The sequence below is a fragment of the Pseudorca crassidens genome, chromosome 12 (genome assembly GCF_039906515.1).
Source record: "Pseudorca crassidens isolate mPseCra1 chromosome 12, mPseCra1.hap1, whole genome shotgun sequence".
NCBI lineage: Eukaryota > Metazoa > Chordata > Mammalia > Artiodactyla > Delphinidae > Pseudorca > Pseudorca crassidens.
The window spans coordinates 42,489,389-42,514,706 of record NC_090307.1 but is presented as its reverse complement, the minus strand read 5'-3'; the positions used below and the strand labels follow the sequence as shown (position 1 = coordinate 42,514,706).

Sequence of the window (25,318 nt, the reverse complement as noted above, 5' to 3'; positions counted from 1 at the left end):
GGACTGAGCCCTAGTTTGGCGGTTGCTTCGTAGAACTTTATCAGTACAAATGAATTTAATATTAGCTTCAAGTTTGTGAAAGGTCACTGTTGGTACCCCTTCTGCTTTTACTCTAGTTAGAGATGTTGTTTAAATTATTTCAGTGGGAGATTTGAAAAGCCTAAGCTACTTTTCAACTGGCCTAGAAAATCCAAATCTAGAAGTTCAGCAGGATGGCCAAATTACAGTTAACCACCCGGCCCCCAAACAAACAGCATGGCAGCTTTAATGAGAAAGTACACTTACCTCTTCAAGGTTTCTTGTTCCTCCTTTTGATTGGAATTCTTGAGTTTCTATATGTGGAATTATACAAGAGTTTTGTTTTTGGTTTTTTGGGGGTTTTTTTTGCTGTTGGCAACTTCTTTTTTTGACTAGTTATAATGAAACATGAGAGATGAAATTCACTAAGTAAACAATATTGTGAAAGTGAATGAGAACAACATTAATTTTTGTTGCTCGTGTAGAATTGCTGTAGCTTCATAATTGATTAACTATTTTAAACACAATAGAAACCCTTTGTAAGTGGACTATTTAAAGAAAATGAGAGCCAATTCACATCCTCAAAACATAATCCAATAAAAGCCTATAATATGCTTAACATCTGGCTGCGGTGTAAAACAATACCCCCAGATTACATTTTGACCTTGAAAAATTAAGTCCAAAATGAGCAGAGGTAGCATATTGACTTTACAACAGTTTATCCCAGCAGCTGTGCTGGCCTAGTTACAATCTAGCATGGTGACAAACCATATAATAGCCAACCCTTTCCTTCCAGTAGTGATCTCCACAGAGGAATTATAGAGTACCTTGGGAAATTATGCCAGTAATATTCATTAAGTGCCCACAGTGGCAGAAACTGAAGAAAAGAGGCTCAGTGAAGCCAGTGGCTCTGCTGAGAATAATCTGGAACCCTGACTTTACCTCACTGATCGTCGGCAAGGCCAGGCTTCCTCTCGACTGCATGAGGCAAAAGACCCTTCCCCATAAATCAATTGCCTTCCACCCAGAACACTGTGATTTATAGGAAGTTTTCTGCTTCTGTGGGAAGTTAATCAAGTGTTTTCATTGCATCCTTATCCCCATTATGTCTTTCATTTTTCAATATCTTAAACCAAAACCCAAACGTTTAGTGACAATATAGACGGGTAAATAGCTCACTTGCTAGATACACACACACCCTAACATTGTCGTAATATTTTCATTGTGTATTTCAAAAGAGGTAAGCATATTTCTCACATATACAAAAATTCCTCCCGTCGAGTTATATATGAGTTGATAATTGACCTCAAACTAAAAATGTGATGTTCTCTGTCTTATCAAAATATGCTAATTTTATCCAAATTACTAGTTAATGCTGTTTGCCAGAATCATCGACAGAAAGACACCAGAGAAAACACCATGCCAGGAATATCTCAGCATAAAAACTAGTTTTCATATTATTCTTTCATAATAAATTAAATATTTAGTTTCTGCCACGTTTTTTGTTATTTGCAGTAGATATATTGAACTAAAACAGTGGGGAATCTTTATGTGATGAATAAAGATCTTTCCTTTTCCATCCATCAGATATTTTCTCAATGATTTCTGACTCCAGTGGGGTGATGGTTTATGGACGGTACGATCAGTTCCTGCGGGAAGTTCTCAAACTACCCACAGCAGTGTTTGAAGGGCCTTCATTTGGTTACACAGAACAGTCAGCTAGATCCTGTTTCTCTCAACAGGTAGGAGAAAACTTGTTTAAGGAAGTATCTCTCAGTGGCTGCTCTCCTGTGTGTCACTCCGAGTCACTACTTCTTCATGGTAACTTGTAGTGTATCTTCCAGCTTCTGACAAATGACCTCTGAGTCAGTAACTGAACTCAACACATTTGGATAATCATAATAGGTGGTGTTTCCTGACCATGAACCAGGCATCATGCTAAGTTCTTTATTTGCATTGTCTAATTTAACCCCTGCAGCAACGCTATACCCTCGGAAACATTGTTACCACCACACTATCAAAAGGGTTGAATTGTTACTCAGCCTCACATGAAACATGAGTCTGACCCAGCACCGAGCTTCACCAATTTAGCAAAGGAGACAAGAAAGGAATCACAGCACATGCCCCATGCCATCTGGGAGGCCCTAAATCTTCCACTACACTGGGGCTCAGAGCAACATGTTTTAACTGGGGGCGGTACAAGTCAGCCAAGGGAAGCTGCTTAGTTTGGGTTTGTATCTCTCCAGTCATGTGGAAAATCTACGTGTCTAGAACTATTCTTCAGCACAGCATAGTGGAGATTTAGAAATCCATAAACTGAAGATCTGTTTACAATTTTTAAAAATCCGAACTAACCAAGTATGTCCTCTAAAAGGATCCGTTAAATAAGAAATCAGTGCTTAGCAGCCACTGAAAAGCTGCATTTACCTCCAGCTAGTAAACCTCATCTGTCTGTTTACTTGGTGATCTAAGAGGTCAAAGGTGGTGCCTTGGGCATCCCCGTAGGTCATGGATTTATATAGAATTATAAATGTATCCATACACTCAGTAATAGAAGGGATGGCTTGATACTTTAAGTATCAAACTCTACTGCCGCTGGGCGGGGCGGGGGGGGGGGGCGGTGAGGAGGATGGGTTCTCACCCAGGAAGCCTTTCTGGCCTTTCCCACGCCCTCACCCCCAGGCTGGCTTAGATACCTGGCCTCTGTCCCCAGCTAAAGCATACTCCTCTTTGGAGTTCCCTTTCCCTTTCGAGTTGGTGACCTCAGAATGGATCCATTCACCTAAGCCTCCTTCTGTACAACTTCTTCACCCAGAACTTCTCATCAATCACCAAGTCCTACTGATTTCACCTTCCAGAATTTTCTCAGATCTCTCTCCTCAACATCCTCGATTGCCTGGCCTATTGCATTAAACCCCAAACTGATCTCTCTGCCCCTGGATTTACTTGTTTGTTTGTACATTTGTTGATTTTAGGTAGTGCATTGTAGAATCCTCAGGAAATATACTAATGCCTCAGAATATTTCTCATTAAAAGTCAGCCAGAATAATAGGACTTTTTTAATCTAATAGAATTTATCTATTCAAAAAAATTTATAGGATGTTGCCATTGCTCAAAATTCCTTTTGAAATATCCTAGAGACTGCCTATTATATAATCTTTTATATACCCTCAATGATGAGAAATTTATGTATGTGGAAATCATAGTAGCATTTCTTGACTTCCAGTAGTGATTTTTAGCCAGTATGATGAATGGTCAAAATAGATAAAATCATGTAAAGTACAAAAAGAGGCAACACTAATAAAAATAATAAGACCAGTTTATTTTTGTGCTTCATAAACTGGCTATAGCAGCAGTTCGAATGATGAAATTCCAATATTGTTTTAATTGCTTCATTGCAAAGCCGGCCCAAGTGATTCGTTTGAAACACAGTATTATTTTAGACATATGAATTGTAGTAGCTTTTGAAAAACTACTGTCTCATTACTTATACTTTACATAATTTATCTTTTAATTATAATGCTAATAACAACCCTATAAAAAGCTTATTTAGTATTATGAGGTAAAGCTAAAACTGTAAATATCTGCCAATAAGAAAACATTAATAGAAGGGTACCAAGACAGTTGTTTTGTGAATTACAAGGACAAGTGTAAGGTTTAAGCCTTGAAAAGGCACTGTAGCTCTTCAGGGCTGATTTCTTGTCTAAAAATATAAAACTATCCCATCCACCTTGATATTCTAATTCAAAAATTTAAATAAAGTAGTGATTTTTGCATGTAAATTTTTTGTCATTCATACTATGAAAATATCATATATTAATATAACTTCTTATTTTTTCATTTTGAAAGAAACTTATAGATAAAATACATTTCTTTTCTGCATCAGAAAAGCCCAGGATAATGACACAGAATCCGACTGAACTGTAAGAAAAGATACATAAAGAAAGTAGAGAAGAGAATTTTTTTTTAATTTAGAGTGTTCTTTTCTAACAGGGAAGGATAGCTCCCTCCGAACAGGATTCACTCCTAATCTTGTATAGCAGAACCATTCACATTAACCACAAAATATTTAGTCCTTATGGAAGTTGAGGAGCTTTGAAAGGGAAGCTGTTCTACAAATTTAGAAGACTGATACGGGAATTGTCGAGTGTGCTGTGATGTACTATTGGGTAAAATTTTATGGAGAATGTCTACTCTCCATCTTTCCTCACCATTTTCATACTGTCCCTCATGTATGAAAATGATCCCCTCAGAATTGTTTTATTCCTTGTGATAATATTGACTCAGCCTCAGTGGAGATAATCCAGTCTTATGTAGGCTTAAATATAAAAAGCAATTAATGTTTTAAATTCAGAACTAGTTTCAAGCTGTTTATTTATTAGAGGTTAATTGAATGTCTTGTTTCTTCTATCTCAAATGATATTTACATAGCAGGTAAATTAAGATTATTCTTGATTCTAAATTTTTATGGGTTTTTTGATGCAGAAAAAAGTCACCTTAAATGGTTTCTTGGACACACTCATGTCAGATCCTCCCCCGCAGTGCCTGGTCTGGCTGCCCCTTCTGCATCGACTGGCAAATGTAGAAAACGGTGAGTAGTTACTACAGAGGCAATTTTTTTAGCCTTTATTTTAAATTGAAGTATAATTGATTTAAAATGTTGCATTAGTTTCATGTGTACAGCAAAGTGATTCAGTTTTATATATATATATATATATATATATATGTAAAATAAAATATTATTTTCCCTTATAGGTTATTACAAAATATTGAGTATAATTCCCTGTGGTATACAGTAGGTCCTTGATGGTTATCTATTTTAAATATGGGAATGTGTATATGTTAATATACCTATAAATAACATGTATGTATATGTTAATCCCAAACTCCTAAGGCAATTTTTTTCATTACCGAAATTAGGCCATCAAATCTATAATTATTAAGCCAATGTCATTGTTTTAGGGAGGTCTGTTTAGTAGTTCTGAATTTTAATAGAACTAACCTGTCTCCCTCATCAGTAAGGCCTTATAGGTGCACTGCACAATTAGGACTGTCCGTTCTAAAAATTTATTAAATCTCACAGTCTACCTCTCAGTTACAAATCAGGTGTGGCTTAAAAACTTACTGTAATGGAAAGAGAACCTTAGTAAGGAATGTGACATTTTCTAGTATTTGTTTTAGGTATGAACTTCTACTTTTGGTATACCTGGCATTAACTATTTCTTCCTAGGCACTCCATCAGGAATAGGTGGAGGAGATAGAAAAAAATTGGATGGTTGCACCTTGCTAATCTTTAGTCATATGCTCCGAATTGTAAGCTTTCAGTGGTTGTAGTTATGTAAAAAAATGAGTAACGTAACTTTCGTCATGTGCTTTTGTTTTTATAAAAGCAAGTATTTCTATGTTAAAAGTAATTACTCTTGGCATATCCAAACTTAAATATAAAATATAGTTCAGAGCAAGGTTTAAAGAAATTTAAACATGGAACAATCCATTGCCTCCATCTGATCTTTAGATGTTCTTATTTACTGTTTAATCTAACTCTAGGAATTCTCTAGCCTTAAATAGAAAATAATTTATCTCCTATCTCTTACTATAATCTTAACTTCTACACATATCTTTAATATACATTGGGGTTAAAGTTAGCTTATTTTAAATTCCCATTTAGAACATCTGGCATCTGCCCTAATTATCTCCCTTAGTTAAAGTTATAAATCTATCCTGTTCTGCTCATGGAGAAGATTTAAAGAATGAACTTACTAGTTTCTCTGTAAGCACTACCAGTCACAGATTTTTTTTTTTTATGCTACTTATTCATCTGCTAGAGCAAAGAGCAATCAAGGTCCAGATCATGCACGATGAGTTCATATTACTGTTTTGCAGTTTAAGAACTAGTCATTTTCCAATTATAAACTTGTCATTTCATGGCTTCTCTCTCAGCATTTCCTGTTGCAGGAAATGAGTTCCTTAGGCCCTGTCCCAGAACAGTTGTCCCTAGATTCAAGTCTCACTTCAGCCTTTCCCAGAAGGCAGAAAAAGGGAATATGATGCTGGTTCAGAAGACAGTGTGTTCAAAACTGGTTATGTCTTTGTTTTTACAATTTACTTTTCATCTTGATTTATTTTTATTTGCAATATTTTCCCTGGCTGGTTAGCCAGAGAAAAAGTTTACCGAAAGCATGAATTGTTCTTATTGTTGTTGATATCTTTAGCTCATAACATGCAGTTACTTGGATTCAAATCTCAAATATTTTACCTTGCCTGCTTTATAATTCAAATTTTCTGCCAAAGGAAGTTGTGTCTCTTGAACTATCTGACTTAGAACTGTATTCAGACAACTTATTCATCTCTTTGGGCCCTATCCATCTGCCTCTCGGGAAATTAAAAAAAAAAAATCTGTTAAACAAAAGCAGTGTCACTCATTAAATAAGCCTATTAGCTACTCCATTTTTTAAAAAGTAACTCAATTCTCCCATCCAGTTTTTCTACTCTTCTTCCATTTGCCTTTCTTTCTTCTTCCTCTCCTCTTCCATTTCTCTGATATTTGCTCTCAACCCACTGGGCAATCAGCTGTGTTCATCCGTTGTGCTTCTGAGTCTTCCGTGAGCTGTGCTGATCTCCTGGAGACAGAGAGCATTTGGGGGAAAGGCGAGCCAGTTTGGGTAATTTATAGTCTCGTAGTACAAGGGACGGGAGTAAGAAGAGCAAATGGAATTACAGAGATTTGCCCTTAAAAGAACCCCTATCCTCCATCCCCTTCTGTTTTTCCCACCTCCACACACATGCTGGAAAAGGGTAGTGAGAGTCTAGGAATAAACTTATTGCTTCTCTCGGCGAAAACTGACGATCATCGGAAATCATGGCGCACAGCAGAAAAATGCAATTCTTGTCGGACTGTATTTTTCCTTCTTCTGGCTCATACTTTTGTTTTCTTGTTTTTTTCTTCATTAACTTGCCCCTCAGTCTTCCATCCAGTTGAGTGTTCGTACTGCCACAGTGAGAGTATGATGGGATTTCGCTACCGATGCCAACAGTGTCACAATTACCAGCTCTGTCAGGACTGCTTCTGGAGGGGACATGCCGGTGGTTCCCATAGCAACCAGCACCAAATGAAAGAGTACACGTCCTGGGTAAGGCAAGATCCAGGCAATACTTACAGTTGGATGTGTGAGTGTCGTCCAGAATGCAAGGGAACGGCAAGCATGGTGACTGAATCAAGCGACACGCTTACCTTCTCCTCTCACATTCCCTCCTTCCCCTCCCACTCCCCACCTTACTGGGACCTCTTACTTATTGTGTCTGAACCCAGTGTAGCTTCCTAAGGCTTAAAATATAGGAAGACTCAAATGATATTACTTCTTGGAATACAGATAATTCAGTATCGATTTAGGTAACAGCCAAACAGCAAGCACCTTCTGGAACATAATCTCATTTTCACAGTAAGTTAAGGTTCTTTTCAAGTTTGGGGGTGGTTTGTGGGAATCACCTAAAAATTATTGTTAGTTAGATTCTGGAGTTGTCTTAACTGCATGACTGGAACATGAAGGAAAGACCTGCGAGCGTGTGGGCTTAAGGATGCTGTTTCATTCTACTTTTTTAGAGGAGGGGGAGATATTAGAAAATCATCTTTTCATGAGCAGTGCAAGTGACTAACTTGCTGGAGGTGACCTGTGATACTGACCTGCTAAAGGTGACCTGCCCATGTGATGACAGTGTTCTCAGGAGCACATGGCCCTGAGTCTATGGGAGGAATTTGAGTCCGTGAGCTTGCTGTTCAGGTGGTTTACAGTTTGCTGACCTCTGTCTCAGTTCAACTCAAAGACCAGATCCAGTGATGTTGTTCTGGTGCTTCTGTGAAAGTATTGCTCTATGTACAGATTCTTTTTCGTGGAATGTGCCATCAGTCCTGCCAACTCCTCTTGGAATAGTTGTATCACAAGAAAATGCAGACTTTTTAAAAGCATTTTTTCTATATTTTAATGTGTCTCAAATCAACCTATAGTCTTTACTTAAAGAGTAACTCATTTTATTTTTACAAAGGTCTTCAGATATGCATTTTAATTGAAGTATAGTTTATTTACAATGTTGTGTTAGTTTCAGGTATACAGCAAAGTGATTGTTATACATATATGTATAATACATATAATATATTTATTCTTTTTCAGATTCTTTCCCATATAGGTTATTACGAAATATTGAGTATAGTTCCCTGTGCTATACAGTAGGTCTTTGTTGTTTATCTATTTTATATATAGTAGTGTGTATATGTTAATCCCAAATTCTTAATTTATCCCTCCCTGCCCACCTTTCCCCTTTGGTAACAATAGTTTATTTTCTATGTCTGTGAGTGTGTTTCTGTTTTGTAAATAAGTTCATTTGTATCATTTTTTGTAGGTTCCACATAGAATTGATATCATATGATATTTGTCTTTGTCTGTCTGACTTACTTCACTTAGTATGATAATCCCCAGGTCCATCCATGTTACTGCAAATGGCATTATTTCATTCTTTATGGCTGAGTAGTGAGAATATACATTTTAAATCAGAATGTTCTTTCTAGGAATTATTATTGGGAACTGATATTCAGTGCAAATATATTAATTGTTTAGCACATGTCAGATTCTGAGTTCAAGTAAGAGTTCTTCACTAAGGCATTGTATACTGAGGGCTTGATGCCAGTTCAAATGCCACCCATCACTACTGGCTATATCACATGCTGAGAATAGATATACTAGCACAGATCATGAAATACAATTTCGTATAGAACGCTGGAGGAAATACTTTCTATTTTCTTATTGTCAGCGTCTTACCAATTTTCAAATATGTTCTATTCCAAGTCCTAGAGGGTTGGTGATTATAGACTAATCGTTTGTAATTGTTGTTTTATGTAAAGTCAGATAAGGAGCCTTTTCTTAGGGGTTTTGAACTCTGCAACTATATGGCAGGACAATGTCTTTACAGAGTAGGATCAGACTCCTCACGAGGACAAAGGAGCCCCAATGTTTATGGGGTGAAGAGCTGTTGTTACTGCTGTTTTAAGTGTTCTAAGAATTAAACCTCCTAGCAAAAGCCAAAGAGGGACTTCTTGGACAATGTTCCCATTACTTAGCTTTTAAAAATGAGGACAAAAGTCACTTCGTTATGTTGCCAGTTATGGACTCTGTGTGTCAAAGAAAGTGACAAAATGAGAAATCGCTTCTCACAGAAAGGAAAAATTGGGGTAAAGATTTATTATATGTGGTAGGCTATTTTTGATCACCTTAGCTGTGAAATTTTAAAATAAACATTCCACTGGTCCAAATGAAAAAGAGGTAGCATGATGCTCTGGAAAGAACATAAATTCTAGAGACTCAGATTGAAGTTCCACTTTTCCTTCTAACCGGATGTATCCAGCCGCACCTGAAACATCTTGCCCCTGGATTCCCGCAAAACGTCCTACCCATCTCCTTACTTCCATTCCTATCCCCTCTCAAACCTTTTTCTGTTCTTAAAGAGAAGCAGTCCTTCTAGAATCAGGTCACCTCTGAGATTTAACCTGTTCATTGTCTCCCTCTGCATTTGAGATAAAGACCACAGTCTTGGACGCGGCTTATAAGACTTCAGTGGTCTCCCTCCTGCTTTCCTCTCCAGAACTTCCTCCATCTGGAATTACCTTCCAGTCCCCTGAGTTTTGTCAGAAGGACCCCTGCTGTTCATTAAGTCCCAGCTCAGACGTCCTGAGCACAATGACTGCTTCCATTTATCACAGCATTTGCTGACACTGTGCAGCCCGAGGCAGTTACCCTGATGGCTAATTCCAAGCATTCTGGTCCCAGCAAAGAGAAAAATCCTTGACTTAGAGTAGATTATCAAAGAAGATTTCCTGAATGAATGAATGGATATCTACTATGAAAACAAATCATCTGATGAAATGTTACATAAATGTTGATGGTTATCACTTGAACCTTTCTTCTTCCTTCCAGAAATCACCCGCTAAGAAGCTCACCAATGCATTAAGCAAGTCTCTGAGCTGTGCTTCCAGCCGTGAACCTTTGCACCCCATGTTCCCTGACCAGCCTGAGAAACCACTCAACTTGGCCCACATCGTGTGAGTATCTCTACCCGCCAGACTGAGGGACAGCTTTCTTCACTGATGCGTGTGCAGATCCATACAAAGACAATTAATTTCCTATTAGTTGTCAGGGACCAAGTTTTAAATTTTATTGTCTTAAAAAAAAAGAGTGAAAGTCATGTTATTATAATTTTTTTCATGGAGAGGTATATAGTACTTCTGCCCAGATGTACAAGTATGCCCCACTGTGTAATTTACCTTGAAGTGGAAAATATTCAAAAATTTTATAATTGTAAAATAACGATGTTATTGGAGTTTGCACAATTGGACGTTAATAATCAACGGAATTACCGTGGTCAGGAAATTTTAAAGCACGCCGTACCTTAATGTCTTGTGTGCTTTGAGTCCCAAATAGAGAAGCCCTCTGTTTCCTTTCTCTGCACAGCCAGTCATCTTAAAGATGCCAGCAAGCCTAGGAATCATTGCTGTTGCTGTTGTTTTATCCCAAGTTATATAACTTTAGAAGAATCATGGCCTGTGCAAGGGAGGGTTGAAGAAGGGGTATTGGAGGGGAAGTTCATCCAAAGTATGTGTGAGTTTGGGGGGCAAAGGGAATTGGCCCAAGGAACGGTGCTACCACCCACCCCTTCCACTTCCCAAAAGCCTCATGTCGGGGGGCCTGTCTCAGGCCTGGCTGGCTCAGAAAACAGAGGAGGCTTAGGTAGAAGAAAGTATTTCTTTCTTGGGTGTTATCTTGGGCTCAGAAGAAGAAAGAAGTTCATTACGTACTTTGGGGCACAGTTAGGAGTTACGTAGTCACAAGTGTCTCAGGAAGCCTCTAGAACAGGCTTTCCCCCTCCTTCTGAACTGCCTTTCATTGTGCACACTTCAGCACTACCACGTGCACTGCAGGGCCTGTGTTTGCCTGTTGACCTCGAGAGGTTGGCTGATGGGACACATGGGTGTTAGGAATCCACCAAAGCAAGGTTCACGCTTCAGGCGGATGAGAACATAACCCATTAGAGGCACTGTGGTGCATCTCAGAGCCTTAGGAAAGCAGCCACTCTTTCCCCTAATGGACATAAACAGATCCCATCAAACCACTGTGCTGCAGCACGTCTGTGGACTTTGTATAAATCCCACAGGGCTTTGTTTGGTTTACTCTGGGTGTGTGCTGAGGGTTCATTGCCCCCAGCAATCCACACAAGTCTGGAAGCATCCACAAACTAATGTAAACTGATCCTGTAGAATGTGGTTGACTTATTTTTGGAAATTTTGCTCCCAAAAATAAGCCTTAAAGTAAACCAGGGGTAAAGAAATCTGGGAAGTGTCCCAAAGGACCAATCACCTGCAGAAAGCGAGCTCATACGAGCTGTTCTCCTGAAGTCTTGACTTACTTCCCCATAGCCAGGGACGATCACTTAGTTGCTTGTGAATGAACAAAACATAAGTGAGAGTAGGTCTGGGCTCTCTGAGCTTGGCCACGGAGTGACTGTCTACCAGCCCCCTTAGGGGCTGGTAGAACCCCTTAGGGGTTCCCCCCCAAGAGAACAGCGTTCAATCCGAGATGATGGGTGTGGGGAAGGTAGGGAGAGGATGGGGGCAAACAGCCTGGCTCTAAGAGCTTTGCAGCAAAACGGAGTTAGGATGGGGCCTCGCACTTGGAGACAGAATTAAGAAGCAAGGCCAGGGAATTCCCTGGTGGTGCAGTGGTTAAGAATCCATCTGCCAATGCAGGGAACATGGGTTTGAGCCCTGGTCCAGGAAGATCCCACCTGCTGTGGAGCAAATAAACAGCCAAAAATAACTAAATTTAAAAAAAAAATGAGAAAGAAGTGAAGCCATGCCACACAACTTGGGTTCCGTGGAGAGTTTCAGGATTCCCCCAAAATTCTACACAAAATGTGCCTTTTTCTGGTAAAAGTTCCATGTTTAACCAGATTCTTAAAATAGTCCTTGAATCAAAACACTGATCTGTACTCACGGATAATATATTTTTCCAGGGTGAATGTCAGTTTTAAAAGACAAATTATACAAAATATTTAATTGTTGAAATAACACGCAAGAAATTCCGGATGCAGAGTGGCCAATCTCTATTAGAACAGATTTTTTACTAATTTTTAGCTTTAGACATTTTTCTATTTGTTATTCTGATGTTATTGCCCTGAACAGATATTTATGTTCCTTTTTTTTCTTTTTTTTTTGGATGGGGATATCTAAGACTTCTAATCTTAAAGTATGCTGTTCATTTAGCTATTCTAAATTATCATAGGCACATAAAAGCCACTTAAGTAGTGGCATTTTGGTGTTTTGGCATTTGTTCTTAGCTATTACATTGCTTGTAAATGTTACCATGATTAACTGTCTCTATTCTATTCAATTTTTTGCTGCCAAAAGGGATACTTGGTAAGTCAATAGTCTTTAGTGTGCTTATAAAGACTTATAAGTGGTTATGAGACACAAAACAGGTGAGAGATATGAGGCTAGCTTAAAACTAATTCTGCCTTTAAGCTGAGTGCTTTCAGTTTATGAAAAGAATGCCAATTTTATAAAAATGTCCTTTGCAGACATCTTGTCCAGAAAGAAAACTTTGCACTAGGCCTCTGTGACCTTATCTTCTGGAGCTATTTCTTTTTCCTAAGACTAAATATGTTTAAAATTCCCAATGTGACCTATTTATTAGATGAGGTACCTTGCCATTTGATTGTGGAGGAAATAGGTCCCTTTGAAAACTGCTCTTTGGTGCCAAGGTTAGCCATTCTGTGTCCCAAGTTCAACATTTTCGTGATGAACGTTAAATGTGAAGCCATTTACTAAGGAACTGCAATTTCAGCTTTGGGGTGACCAGGTTCAATAGAGTAAATTTACCAGACTAGTTAAAAAGCATTCCAAATCCACTTGTTTTCTCATTTCCTAGAGATAGAGCAAGAGGAGAATATTAATAAAAAGACAAAAGAAAACCAGAAATGTTGTCAAGTTGATTTTTTTCCACTTTTTTCAAAGTTAAAATGAAGATATTTCATTCTGCCCACTGTTTTAAAATCTGATACACCTAACTTTTCAAAATTCACAGAACAATTTGTTTAAAATTAGCATCCTTCTTATAAAGTGAAAGTGTCCTGCTCAAAGCAGAATTAGCTTTAAACTAGTCTCATGTATCACGCATATCCTAGATAAGTAATATAAAACACTAAGCTAGTTTTCAGAACTTCGGCTAATATGTTCAGAGTAGATTAAATACTGAACCTGCTATTTTGACCTCACCCAACAAAGAATGTGTCTTTAAAAAATCTGAGAAATCAGTTTAGCATTAGGTTCTGAGAACCAAAAGTGTCAATGAATTTTTGCATGTAGTGCTGACATTTCATAACCTGCCTTGCATCATGTCCATTCCCATAAATACATTGGAACAAACAAGTCTACCTTTTTCTCTTCATTGTAGAATCCAAACTAACTCTGGTTTCCTAAGATAAAAATTAAACCTTTACAACTTTTTGCTCTTAGTCAAGTTGACACAAATAGATTCTATAGGCTACTGTATTCATGTTTCGTCTTCAAAAAATTCTGTACTGTCAGACTCACATATAGAATTAGAGTGAAACTAAAATTTCCTGACTCAGAACGCTGCCCTGCCCCATCACCCATCTTCTGAACTCTAAATTCCACCTCATTGTACCGCGGAACATCTTACAGTGAACCTAAAATAAGACTAAAAACAGCTTGGAGATGAGATGGGGATCTTAGCGCTATCATTTTACCTGAACTAAGACATCAGTTATAGGAATGAAAATTGAGACAGTGGAGGACAGACGTGATGCAGTTGGTGTTTAAGGTTGTGGACAATTCCAGGGAATATTGAACCCTATTTTCCTTCTCTAATCATATGAAAAAAAGTGAAGTTTTTGGGATGCCTTGCACTATATGTCCTACCCTATAGATCATCCAGATAACAGAAAGTCAGTAAATCCCTGTGGTGCTTAATTGTGTCTTCACTTAGAGCAAAGAGCGAAGAAGGCATGATACGATTTTGCAGCTGGGTCCTTACAGGCCCGGGTATCTTGGAAGAGGGCCATCGTCATGGGGAACACAGGAAGTTTCCAAAGCCTCAGGAATCTTCCTCTTTCCAAGAGGATGTAGATTCTGATTGTCATCAAGTTTTCTGAGCTTCTCTCTTTAGAAGTTAGTAGGCTGCCTCAAAATCCTCATTCTATCTGAGAATATGACTCAATGAATCACCAAGGCTCAAAGCTCATGAATAAACATTCCTGTGGTTTCTGGAGATCTTCCCCGCAATGCTTAAACAGACATTCTATCTTCTCAAGGAAATGTAACTTCCCAAAACACTTCAAGAATTGAATTGGAAAATGTAAAGTTCTGCGTTGATCCTGGGTAAGATAAGAACTCTGATCTTACCAACTCCTTTCCTTGAGAGATCGTATCGTTGTCAACTTGTGACTTTTATTTAACTTTCCATCCATTTTCCATTTAACTGTACTTTGTTTTAGGCCGCCCAGACCTGTAACCAGCATGAATGACAGCATGTTTTCCCACTCTGTCCCCTCCTCAGGAAGTCCTTTTATTACCAGGAGGTAAGTTCCAACCCTATTATAAAATAAACCTTTGGTAATGAGCCTTGATTTTGTGGCAAGAAAAATATTCTCCTTTAAGCCAAATGTAGAAGATTACTGTTAGAAACTAGTTTGTAAATATCTGTCACAAGTTGTTAATTTCATTCATTTGGATGTGTTTGAAGAGGGCTAGGATGGCTTTGGGAATGAATGTCACTTCTGGAAACTTGCATTTACAATCTATCCACAGTAAGAATGCAGGGTATATTTAAGTTTTACTGCTGACACACATGCATTCTGGCTCATTGAGAAAGTCACTTTTATAGCACTTGGAATGGCCCATTTAAGCCGGGGAATTGGAATTTCAAGATGCAACGGGGAATTACGATGGACATTCTGAAACATCTCGTAATATAAAGCTCCAGATATAAAAGAATCTTCTTCTTAGTGAACTCTAGAGTTCCTGAGGCTAGAGGCTCAAGACCAAATTTGGAAATATAGTTTCTACATAAGTAATTCATGGATAAGAACAAGAAATTTTAAAAAAAGAGGGTGGATGCATGTCTCATCTTTTTGCACAAAGATCCACTGCCCTGTAAGCAAACAGGTGAAGCAGATACTTCTCCTAAAACTAGCACAATGAACAGGCAGGGGTCAAGAGGTACGCCAAGTCATTTGATCAAATATCACAAATAAAGCACCAGAGAATTATTTTAAGGAATACATGGAGAAGGCTCACAGGAAGGCAGAAACAAAGGTAAGGACAATTGGAGTGAGTAATTGAATGTAAGATTTCAAATGCCTTTCGGTAGGAAACAAATGGCCTCATGTTTCAAAAACAAACATAATCAATCTTTTCCCTGAAGAGTTGCTGAGGTACCAATTTCCCTGTAATATCCTGGTACGTTCTAGTGAAGATTTGCAGACAGTGAGACTCAGAACACTGTTGATTTTTTCTCCGAGTTCCTGGATTTGTCCATCAGCAGGAACCTGAGATGAAGGTGTTCCCCATAATTGTAATCAGGGGAATAAACAGAATGGTGTTTCCCGCTATAAATTAAGCAAGTCTGTCACAGATAGAAATGGGAAGGCAATAGAACTGCATAACATCCACAGTGAAATCCTATGGTTGAAGCCCAGTTTGTTCCTTTCAGCACTCCGTTTCAGAGCCACCAGCAGATTAAACCACATTTTCTAAGACAAAATCATAAACTGTAAAGTCTATTAGAAACATGGGCCTGTGCCTCTATCTTGGGACGATCTGGCGTGATGTTAACAAAGATATGCTTTTATTAGGAAGCTCTGCATTCTGCAAATGTCAAGCAGAGATAGACCCCATCCTTACTGAAGGTCATTTTATATCATTTCAGCTTGGACGGTGCTTTATGATGGATGCGTCTAGATGGATAACATGGCTTCTTCTACTCTAAAATATTCCTATAATATTTTGAGCTGTTCTGGTTCCTCCAGGGGGCACGGTGCCCCAAAATATGATCATTTCCCTTTCTTCCCATTTTCAGTCCTTCTGGAATGTTCCCTCTGAACCTCAAGCACGTTGTTTAAAGTTCGCAGTTCTTCCTATCGTCACGGAGGTTGGCCTCTGGTTTCTGTTTTAAGAGTGCCGTTCAATAAAGCTGTGTACACAGAACGTCTTTCCTCTCTGAGTGGGCCTTGCTCTGTCCATGGGAGGTTTTAACGGGGTCTCATTGTTTGCATCCCTCAGGTTACCTGAGGGGATAAGTGCATCCAGCCCTGTGGCTGAGGAGCATTCGCTCATAAAGCTGTATGTAAATCAGCTTGACCACAGCGCACGGTCAGTATCCCAGCCCTGAAGCACTAATCATAGTAGTAGTTCCGTAGCTAGACCGCTAGTCCTACTTCATCACTAAAATCCTCTTGTAGTATGCTTTGGTGGAGATACAGGTCTTCTGGGGTTTCATGAGATTCCTTTGAGAATTTCCAACTTGAGCTGGACTGGTCAGCTCTTTTTCTCTTTTCCACTTTTCCGCTTCTTTTACTGATTTTATGTCTTCATGCCAGTATGTATGAGATGAGTAAATATGAAGAGTACCATGTTGGATCTCCTTCTTTGGATGATTCTCTGCTTTGGTACAGTTTGCAAGACCCCAGCTGGTGATTCCTTAGACTCTTGTATTAAAGAGCCTCTTGGAATGATTTTAGCGCTAACTGTGTGAGATCAGGACAACGTCACATGGTTGGACCATATTACGGTAAAAGACTTGAGGATTTACATCTTTCTGTCCTCCTGGGCTTCGGCCATTTCCCCCCAGGTAGGGCAGTCTGATTCCTATTAAAGTAGCAATTTCACAACCAATTTCATGCTCTTAGTGTTTAATTTCTACCAGTTGATAATGCTGGTGGTGATCCCCTGTTTATTTCTTAGCCACGTCCATATGCTAAGGTTGATGGAAACCATCAAGCCAAATGTAGGCATAAGTTAAAGCCCCTAATCTTCCTACAGTTGGAACTTAACCAAAGAAATAGGACCTAGAGCTCTGCCCTCACTCCTACCCCACCCCAACTGCCCCTGTTAAAACCGGATAAAAACTAAAACCTAAACAAGCCAAGAGTGGTGCTGGTCAGTGTTGAGGCTGCATTAAAAAAGTAAGGAAGTTTACCGTGCAGATACTTTATTTAGCCTGAGTTTTTGGTCTTTGGTATTGTGACAGATCTTACAGAGATAAAGCAGAATAAGGATGAATTGAAATCACTACTCCAGAATCCTCGCTACAAACTCCTGGCATTCCTCACATAGAGTCCTTTGCAAGCATACACTTTGATCTTCAAAAGGCACTAGGGCCTATCTTTGAAGTCTTTTGACATCCTGGTAACCTAACTCACACAAATTTATGAGGGTATACTACCACCATCTGCCCCATCCCCTGTTCTGATATCCGTTTCTAGCTATATCCTTGAGTCACTTTTCCCTTAACTTAAAAGAGGGAATTCTCAAAGGCACTCTCCCTTAACCCTTTGAAGTCTTCGTGTGTGTGTGTGTGTGTGTGTGTGTGTGTGTGTGTGTGTACTCAATGCTGATTAGCAGTTAGGCACAATATGGATCAAATGACACAATTCATGGACAAATTCACTTCATTCATTTTCTTGATCATAACTATATCCCTAAACCTAGATTGTTTTCTTATAAATGCATGAATTTATAGGAAAAGAACAACTAGATCAATGGAAATTTATCATTACCACTAGGAAGAGAACGCCAATATATGATGTATGATTGGGCAGCCAACATTAAGCTTATGAAAGATAGCCTGCCATTATGGCAAATATTATTGCAAGAGCTGACCACAAAGCCCTTCTCCCCCTCACTGCACACAGCATTATGCCTTTGAGCTTCTGCTGTTGGCATCAGGCCCCCTCTGTAAAATCTTAATTATCTTGCCAAAATCCTCACCTCATTTACGTGAGAGAGAGCTGACCAGTCCTTTCCATTTGGAAAATATTTCATTAGTTATGGCTATTATGGCCATTTCTTCATTAGCTACAATAAGGACATTCTAAAAATTTGAATGGCTAGATACTTTTACCTCCAGTTTTAGAAACTTCTCTTAAAGATTTTACAGATATTTTTATAAATGCAACCTCTCAAGTCTTAACCACTCACAAAAAGAATCACTTTGGCTATTATATCTAGCCAGAACTGATCACTCTCCCAAATATGAGAACATTGCTTATGATTCATAGAGTGTGTTGAACACAATCTAATATGCTATTTTCTGGTTTGTCTGAAAAGCATGTGGTTAATTACTAATACTGTATTAGGTCCAGGGGTGCCTATGGGGAAGATACACTGCCTTCCCCACGCACTTTCAAAATCCTGATTCTTCCCAATGCAACAGCCTTTGTGAGCTATTTTTGTGGGTTGACTGGTTGTTCAGTTGGTTGATTTGTTTGGGTTTTCAACCGCAGAAAGGCTAATTCATGTGTCTTTTTCAGTTTTTTCAAATACTTTGCTTTCCCTAATCCAGATTTTTAATCTGACATGTAATGTTCAAACTAAATTTTAAACACTTGTGTTTTGGTAATCAAAAGTGAATAGAAATAAAATTGAGGTACTGAATTCAAACTTTGCTTCTGAAAATCAGTTTTCTCCATGCTCAGTATTTTCTAAGATGAAAGTCCATCCCTTTTCAGTCAGGAAAGAAGGTAAATTTATAAATCAGCATCATAAAATAGATGCATTTATAAATCAACCTCAACTGAAGATTTCTTCATTCTTTCCACACTTTCTGGGCATGTTGTATGAAATTTGAAATAAACACTCTCTGCAAGTAATTATTTATTCCATGTAGCCCCAGAGCTCCACTAACATGCTAGATTTTTTTCGAACCTGAATTAAACTGGTCTTCGCACTCAACTCTATTTCCTATACTAAAATGTTAGTGTGTACTTAAATCTGCTGTCACCTCTTCTTCCCTTTGATAACCTTTATTCTCTTACTAGAGTTGCTTTAGCGGCTGTCTGTGTGTGCTCTGTACCCAGCAAACTTTTCTAGAGCATCTTTTGGCAAAAACACAATTGATACAGCTTGATACTATCTGGGGGACAGCATAGTAAATGTAGTGAATCAAATATGACCTAAGAATTATTATTTCTTCCATGGTATCTGCTTAAGGAGGTTTGACTTTCATGCCAGCCTGAATTGATGACAACTCATTTTCCCACTGAGACACTAAGCTATTTTTTAATGCTTGTTTGCTGATTTGCGTGTGGCAGGTATTTTATGTTTCAGATCAAAGACGTTGAAAGCTAGGAAACGAAAGGGGAAAAAGAGTTTTTCAAGAAATTATCTCTTGGTGAAACTGACTTGTGGACTCTTTTTTATTTAAAACTAATTTATTTAAATTAGCTTGATGACCTTGGTATAGATTGTTTTAATTACATTGAGAAGCAAAATGTTATTCCCAATTGACAGTCAGCTAAGGAGGGAGCCAAGTTTACAAGTCATTCTTCACAAAGCCCAAACACCAACAAGTTTATCAATCATTTAAGAATCAATAAAAAAGTAAATCTCTCTTCTTAATTTGCCATGGTTCAAATACCATTTTCCATTTAACCATTGTGATGATAATCGTGCCACATGACATAATTTGTTTATATTATATTGTTGCTCTGTGCAGGACTTTTATTTAAATCCTTTTATTTTCCTGTTCAATAAAAGAAAAAAATATTTGGCCAGAGCTAATATAATAACACAGCATAAGCAGAAGTGGTTTTCAAAACTATATGGCAGGTTTAAGCAAAAATCCAGGGAACATTTGTGTGTTTTTTTGTTACCTTAGAGTACCCCCAAAATGTTTGCACTTAAGCAAAATCCTGGCATCAGTTGTCATTCTCCAAAACGAAAGGGTGAATTTAAATAAGTAAATATGAAATATTTTGAAATTGTACTAATCTTCCAGAACGCATTATGCCAGAGTGTGTGTGTGTGTGTGTGTGTGTGTGTGTGTGTGTGTGTATGAAAATTTTTGGAAGAAGGCCATTTATCTTTACATATGTTCTTTTCCAGAGTATAAAAAGGAATTGGTGAGAAAATAAGAGAATTTTTTTTTTAGAAAAGAATAATCTAAAGGAATATTTCCAGCCTCTTTTCTTTCAGCAGAACACATGAAATTCAAATTTCACCTTGTCATACCCTCCAGGTATGATTGTCAACCACACCCAATAATGAAAATATGTGTGCTGAAGGAGGTGTTTGTACATTGGCAGGGCCTGGTGAAAAGAAAATAACGACAATAAGAAAAAGAGACGTGTATACACACAATTTTAGGGATGGTAGCATTGCTTCTCCTTGGGACTCAGATTAGAAAAGATTTATCACCCACAGTCAAGAGGAGCCCCAGGTTGTTAGCAGTTTCCGAGGTTAAAAGGAGGAATGCATTTAAATTTGAAGACGGGACATGCAGAAGATGGAGAAGTTTCCAGAGCTAGAGCTGCAGGAAAGCCATTGGCACGTTTGGATGCATTGACATGCTGGAAGCAATCACTTCTTGATAAGGCCCTAGGTTCCAGTGTTGCCTGATCCCAAAGCCCACAACGAATTGGAAATATCACCAAACTTCTCCAGCCAGACTGCCAGAGCTACAAAATGAAAGTTTAAGCATCCAAATTATTCTATAAAATATCGTGAGTGTACCTTGCTTTGAAGAGATTATCATAAATTACCTGATGTCACTACCTTTGCAACAACTCAGGAGAAAATTTTTTTCAGGTTGCTTCCCTTCTTCAAGCTCCTTGGGAGCTGCAGAAGAAATTCTGGTGAAGATACTTCATGTGAACAGTCTTTATAGACCCAAGTTTTAAGTGAAACCTGCCTCCTGGTCTGCTCTCTAAGTTCTTGATCCATTTCATTTAGAAAGAGTGCTTTTTTTAATTCTTGTTTTCATCATGCACTTGGCTTCCTCTATACATGGTCATGTTTTCTGCTTCCCAGAAATAAATGATTAGGAGGAGAATTCAAGGCTAGTTCTAGGTAGTACAGAAACTATGTGGGCACTGAGTACCAAAAGTCAGAAATGCTCTTGGCACTAGATGCTAACAGCTTTAGCAAAATGAGATAAATGCAGAGAATATCATCCCCATATATTCCAAGAACTGGTTTTCCCAAGGATTCATGTGGGAAAGGAAAGGAACATGAAAGGATTTAAATGATGCCTTCAAACCAGCACTGGCAAGGGCCAAGGCAAAGAAAATGGCAACGAAAGGACAAGACGTGTATATGGAGACATCTGCTCATCCCTTTGCGGAAAGAAGGGACTTGGAGAGAGCAGGGGAGACAGGCAAGTGGCGTAGAGGAAGGAGAGAGGGGCCCAGAGAATTGGAGAGAAAGAAAGAATGAGCCACCAGAGGAAAATCAGGGCAACTGCTCACTTCCTGCTACCAGCCCTGCCCATGCTGATGTCAGCAGGGTTCCTCCAGTGCCAGTGCTCATTAGTAAGTGGTGGGACACACTTCTGCAGCTTTATTGACACATCACCTTCCTTCCATAAGACGTCACCAGAGTAACTTATAACAAGCATATCCTCGTGGTTGATCCTCCCGTGTTTCTTTTTTTTCCTTCTTGCACATTCATCATCAGAGGTTGTAACTGTATAATTATTAGGCCTTTGATTTAAGGAAATAACACAATTTCTGGGATTCAAGGGGAAAAGTAGCGTATGTAACAAGGCAGAGAAATGGTTTCATTTGGAGGGAAGAATTCTTAATATTTCACACAGTGTTTTGAGTGTTTTACAGGCATCTGAAATCAATTATAGAGTGGGTAGATCTATCTTGTATTATCAAAAAAAAAAAGTTGGGGGAGGTGATTGGGCAGCAGTGAGACCGTAGTTACTAGATAATGAGCTGTACTTCAGGAGACAAGGTTTGGAATGCTGTCTTGGTGGGATGGTGGGAAAACATCAACTCCAGTGGCTTAAGATGCTTATTTGCTCCTGATGGGCAGGTTTCATAGTCTTTGAAGGTGCAGATCAATATGCTTTAAAAAAGAATTAACTTCATCAGGAAAGCAAATTCTCCTAGAACATTGATTTCATTGTTAAGGTCAATTTTGTTTGTGTGCAGTTGTACTTTTTGAGTAATGGGTGCATTCCTGAAAAGCTGAGTAAAGTCATAATATTCAACAAACATGAATGCCTACTCTATACTAGATGTTTTCTTTATAGATCAAATTTGATTTTAAATTTACCAGAAGCCTCACGATTTAAGGAATCTTGTAGTATATACTATTATAAAACAAGAATTCCAATTATACCGTGCATAATTCTAATGTGATATTCATTTATAAGTTGCTATATTTTGTGCTTTGTGGTCTGAAAAAGTGGTACTTTGTAGTAAAACTTTTAAAGTTTTTAAGATTTTTAACTGCTTTATTAAGCATTCTTATATATATATATATAGATTTATAACTTCTTGAAAAGTTACGGAAGTTTGTGGTAAAAATCTAATAATTTCAATGCAAGTAATTAAAAACTTGGTATTCAAACAAAGTCAGTCACTTAATTTTTGTATTCTCCATGAAGGGAGAAAGGAGTAGTTTTAAGTACACCAGTGTTGCAGGGCAAATTGTTAACCTACAAAAGAACAAGCTCTCTTTAAGCACATTACAAGTACAGTTATAGAACTAAGAATCAATATCATATTTCCCAATGAACATGCCTATTCATTATAGTTATAAATTCATTTATATTATATAAATTTTGGGTGCCTTTGGCTTGGCCACACTTTATTATTATTTATATTTCTATTTTCCTTTAATAAAACTACATTAAACTTTTTAATTTTTCATTAAAATTGCCAATTAAAGTGAGTGTTCTTCCTAATAAATCTAAAATGATAAGAATTTGCCCTATTGATGGGACTCTTCTTCACCAGTTATAGACACAAGGAGGATGAATATATGTTTATAAGGCTCAAAGGTTTATTTCTCTGTTTCTCTGAAAGTTTTCTTCACAGCTTCACAGGTGACTTGTGCCTAAAGCAGCAAAACACTTTTAATATGACACCCATCTCTAGGTAATTTTCAATTCTCTGTTCAACACAGAAAGTCGGAGAATAGAGGGCAGGCTGGAGAAATAAGCTTCTTGTGTGGGATCTGAAGGCTGGCAGGACTTAGTGAACTATTGGACTGTGTACAGTCTGTCATGAACGCTGGATGAATTGTCATTGTGTCTGGGCATATGCAATCTATTTGTTTAGCAAATAGCAGAGGTCAAATCTGGGATCATAGCGGCTTGTGTAATTGTAATTGTGGTTCTCAGGCCAGGTTGCTACTCCTAGTTCAGCTATGTGGAAATCTGAAAACATCTTGAACATTTCAAAGTAATGAAAGAGCTGTCCAAATGGAGCTTGGAAGTAGTCTTGGGAGTTTCTGTTGCCAGTTTCTATTCTTGAATGCATTGCCGAGTTTACGCTCTTCTTGGCTTTCCCATCTTATTAACCAGCTCTCCTCCCAAGGACAGTGAAGTCGAGCAGAGCAAACTGCTGGCTAGGGCTGCTCCAGCTTTGCTGAAGGGCAAAGGGTAAGTTAAAGCCAGAGTGTTCTGGAACCCTGAATTAACTAAACTAAAAATGCTGATTTCTTGTGTCAAAGATGCTTTGTGTTTGAAAGACCGTCTTTGATTTAGTCAAAGCAGCTCTGTTATAACCCCATTAACAGCACCAAGTAGTTATTTTGAGTAGACACATCTGTGTTCTTACTCGCTTTCCCTTATTTCCTTTTCCTTTTTTGAAATGACTAAGCTTCAGATTTGATTTTCCAAAGGATAATCTTTGCTTGCAACCTATTTCAGTGTATTTACTGTACAAATGAATTTCTTGGCCTTAGTGGTTTGAAGAATGCAATTCTGTTTTCTTAAAAGTTACTTGACCTAAGTGAAAATCTATTTTTAAAGAGAGTGAAATGGCATTGTGAATTTCATTGCTTGGATTTTGCTTGTGTTTCTTCATAGAACATCGCTTAGTTTTCCTTTACTTGCTTGGTTTTCTAGATGCCTTTTCGACCACAAACTCACTCCTACCTGCCCTGCTTATTTCTGTCCACCTGTCCTAACCACACCCTTTCTTTCCTCCTGCCCTGTTTCAGGATACAGTACAGTCTGAATGTGGCAGACAGGCTAGCTGATGAACATGTTCTCATCGGGTTGTATGTCAACATGCTCCGGAACAACCCATCATGGTTAGTGCAGGTTTGGCTGCTTGACTGTCCTGCGAGAGGGAAACAGTCTGATCTCTTGACAAGCAGTCTCAGCAAGGGGCAAAGTCACTGGATGCCAGAGGTGTCACTAAAGCATTTTTTTAACTGATCCAATTAAAATGTCTTGTGATATTACTTGGGACACTGCCCATTAATGTACCATAGAATTCACATTTTTGTTTATATCTTAGCTAAAGGGACAACTCATGTAAGCGGGTGCTGTGCTAAATATTAGCATCTAGGGAGATGCAAGACTCTGGGTCCCACCGGTCAGTTCTGTGTTACATGTGCCATGTCAAATTACTACATGACAGTGATTCAGGAATTTGTCTTATTCCAAGGACTTGTGTGTTTCTACTGATTTGGAGAACAATCCTGCATTCCCTTAAGATAGAAGTGAAGAAGAGGAAAAGTGATAGGATGGGATTATACCATGGAAATCATTTCATCAACAATGATAACAGTGGGAGAAATTGTCTTTCGACTCTTCTCTTACAAATGTTTCAGGGTAGCCATCCTGATACAGCCTGCTTTCAAGTCCCACAGTATTCAAAGCTTACTTTCCAATGTGTTAAATGTGTGAATTCAGATAGCCTTATATAATAGAATAAAGGCATTCCTAGAGTTTTTCCCTTTCTATTTTAGTTGTGACATAGTAGATTCCTCCCATTGGTTCAAGTTAGTTAATAATAAATATACATTTTCAATTTGAATGAAAATAAATGCACAAACTGTATAATTATCACGTTTCATCCTAGTTTAGACAACTGTTTTACAAATATGTTTAGCAAACCAGTTCCTTAGAAATATTCTATTTTACTTAATAACCCTAATACATTTTCTCTGAACTGAGAGCCTATGGATTTTTTGCCATTATAACTATTAAGTGAGCCAATGGGTTAAATTGCCTTTAAAATTGGTCCCCTTTCTTCTACTGTGTCACAGAAAGCA

General features: G+C 38.2%; 1 protein-coding gene across 30 annotated transcripts in view; it reads left to right on the top strand.

Annotated features, from left to right (window-relative positions):
• DTNA (dystrobrevin alpha) overlaps positions 1-25,318 on the top strand; it is a 391,558-nt gene that overhangs the window by 318,004 nt on the left and 48,236 nt on the right. For 11 of the 30 annotated variants that reach the window (XM_067699356.1, XM_067699348.1, XM_067699349.1 and 8 more), the window contains 8 exons: positions 1,606-1,760; positions 4,504-4,609; positions 6,982-7,148; positions 9,981-10,105; positions 14,575-14,658; positions 16,361-16,450; positions 23,616-23,693; positions 24,257-24,349. In XM_067699356.1, the coding sequence (XP_067555457.1) occupies positions 1,606-1,760; positions 4,504-4,609; positions 6,982-7,148; positions 9,981-10,105; positions 14,575-14,658; positions 16,361-16,450; positions 23,616-23,693; positions 24,257-24,349 (898 nt within the window). Of the gene's footprint in view, positions 1-1,605; positions 1,761-4,503; positions 4,610-6,981; positions 7,149-9,980; positions 10,106-14,574; positions 14,659-16,007; positions 16,286-16,360; positions 16,451-23,615; positions 23,694-24,256; positions 24,350-25,318 lie in introns of those variants that run through there. The other 19 variants (XM_067699363.1, XM_067699362.1, XM_067699365.1 and 16 more) reach the window with 6 other exon arrangements.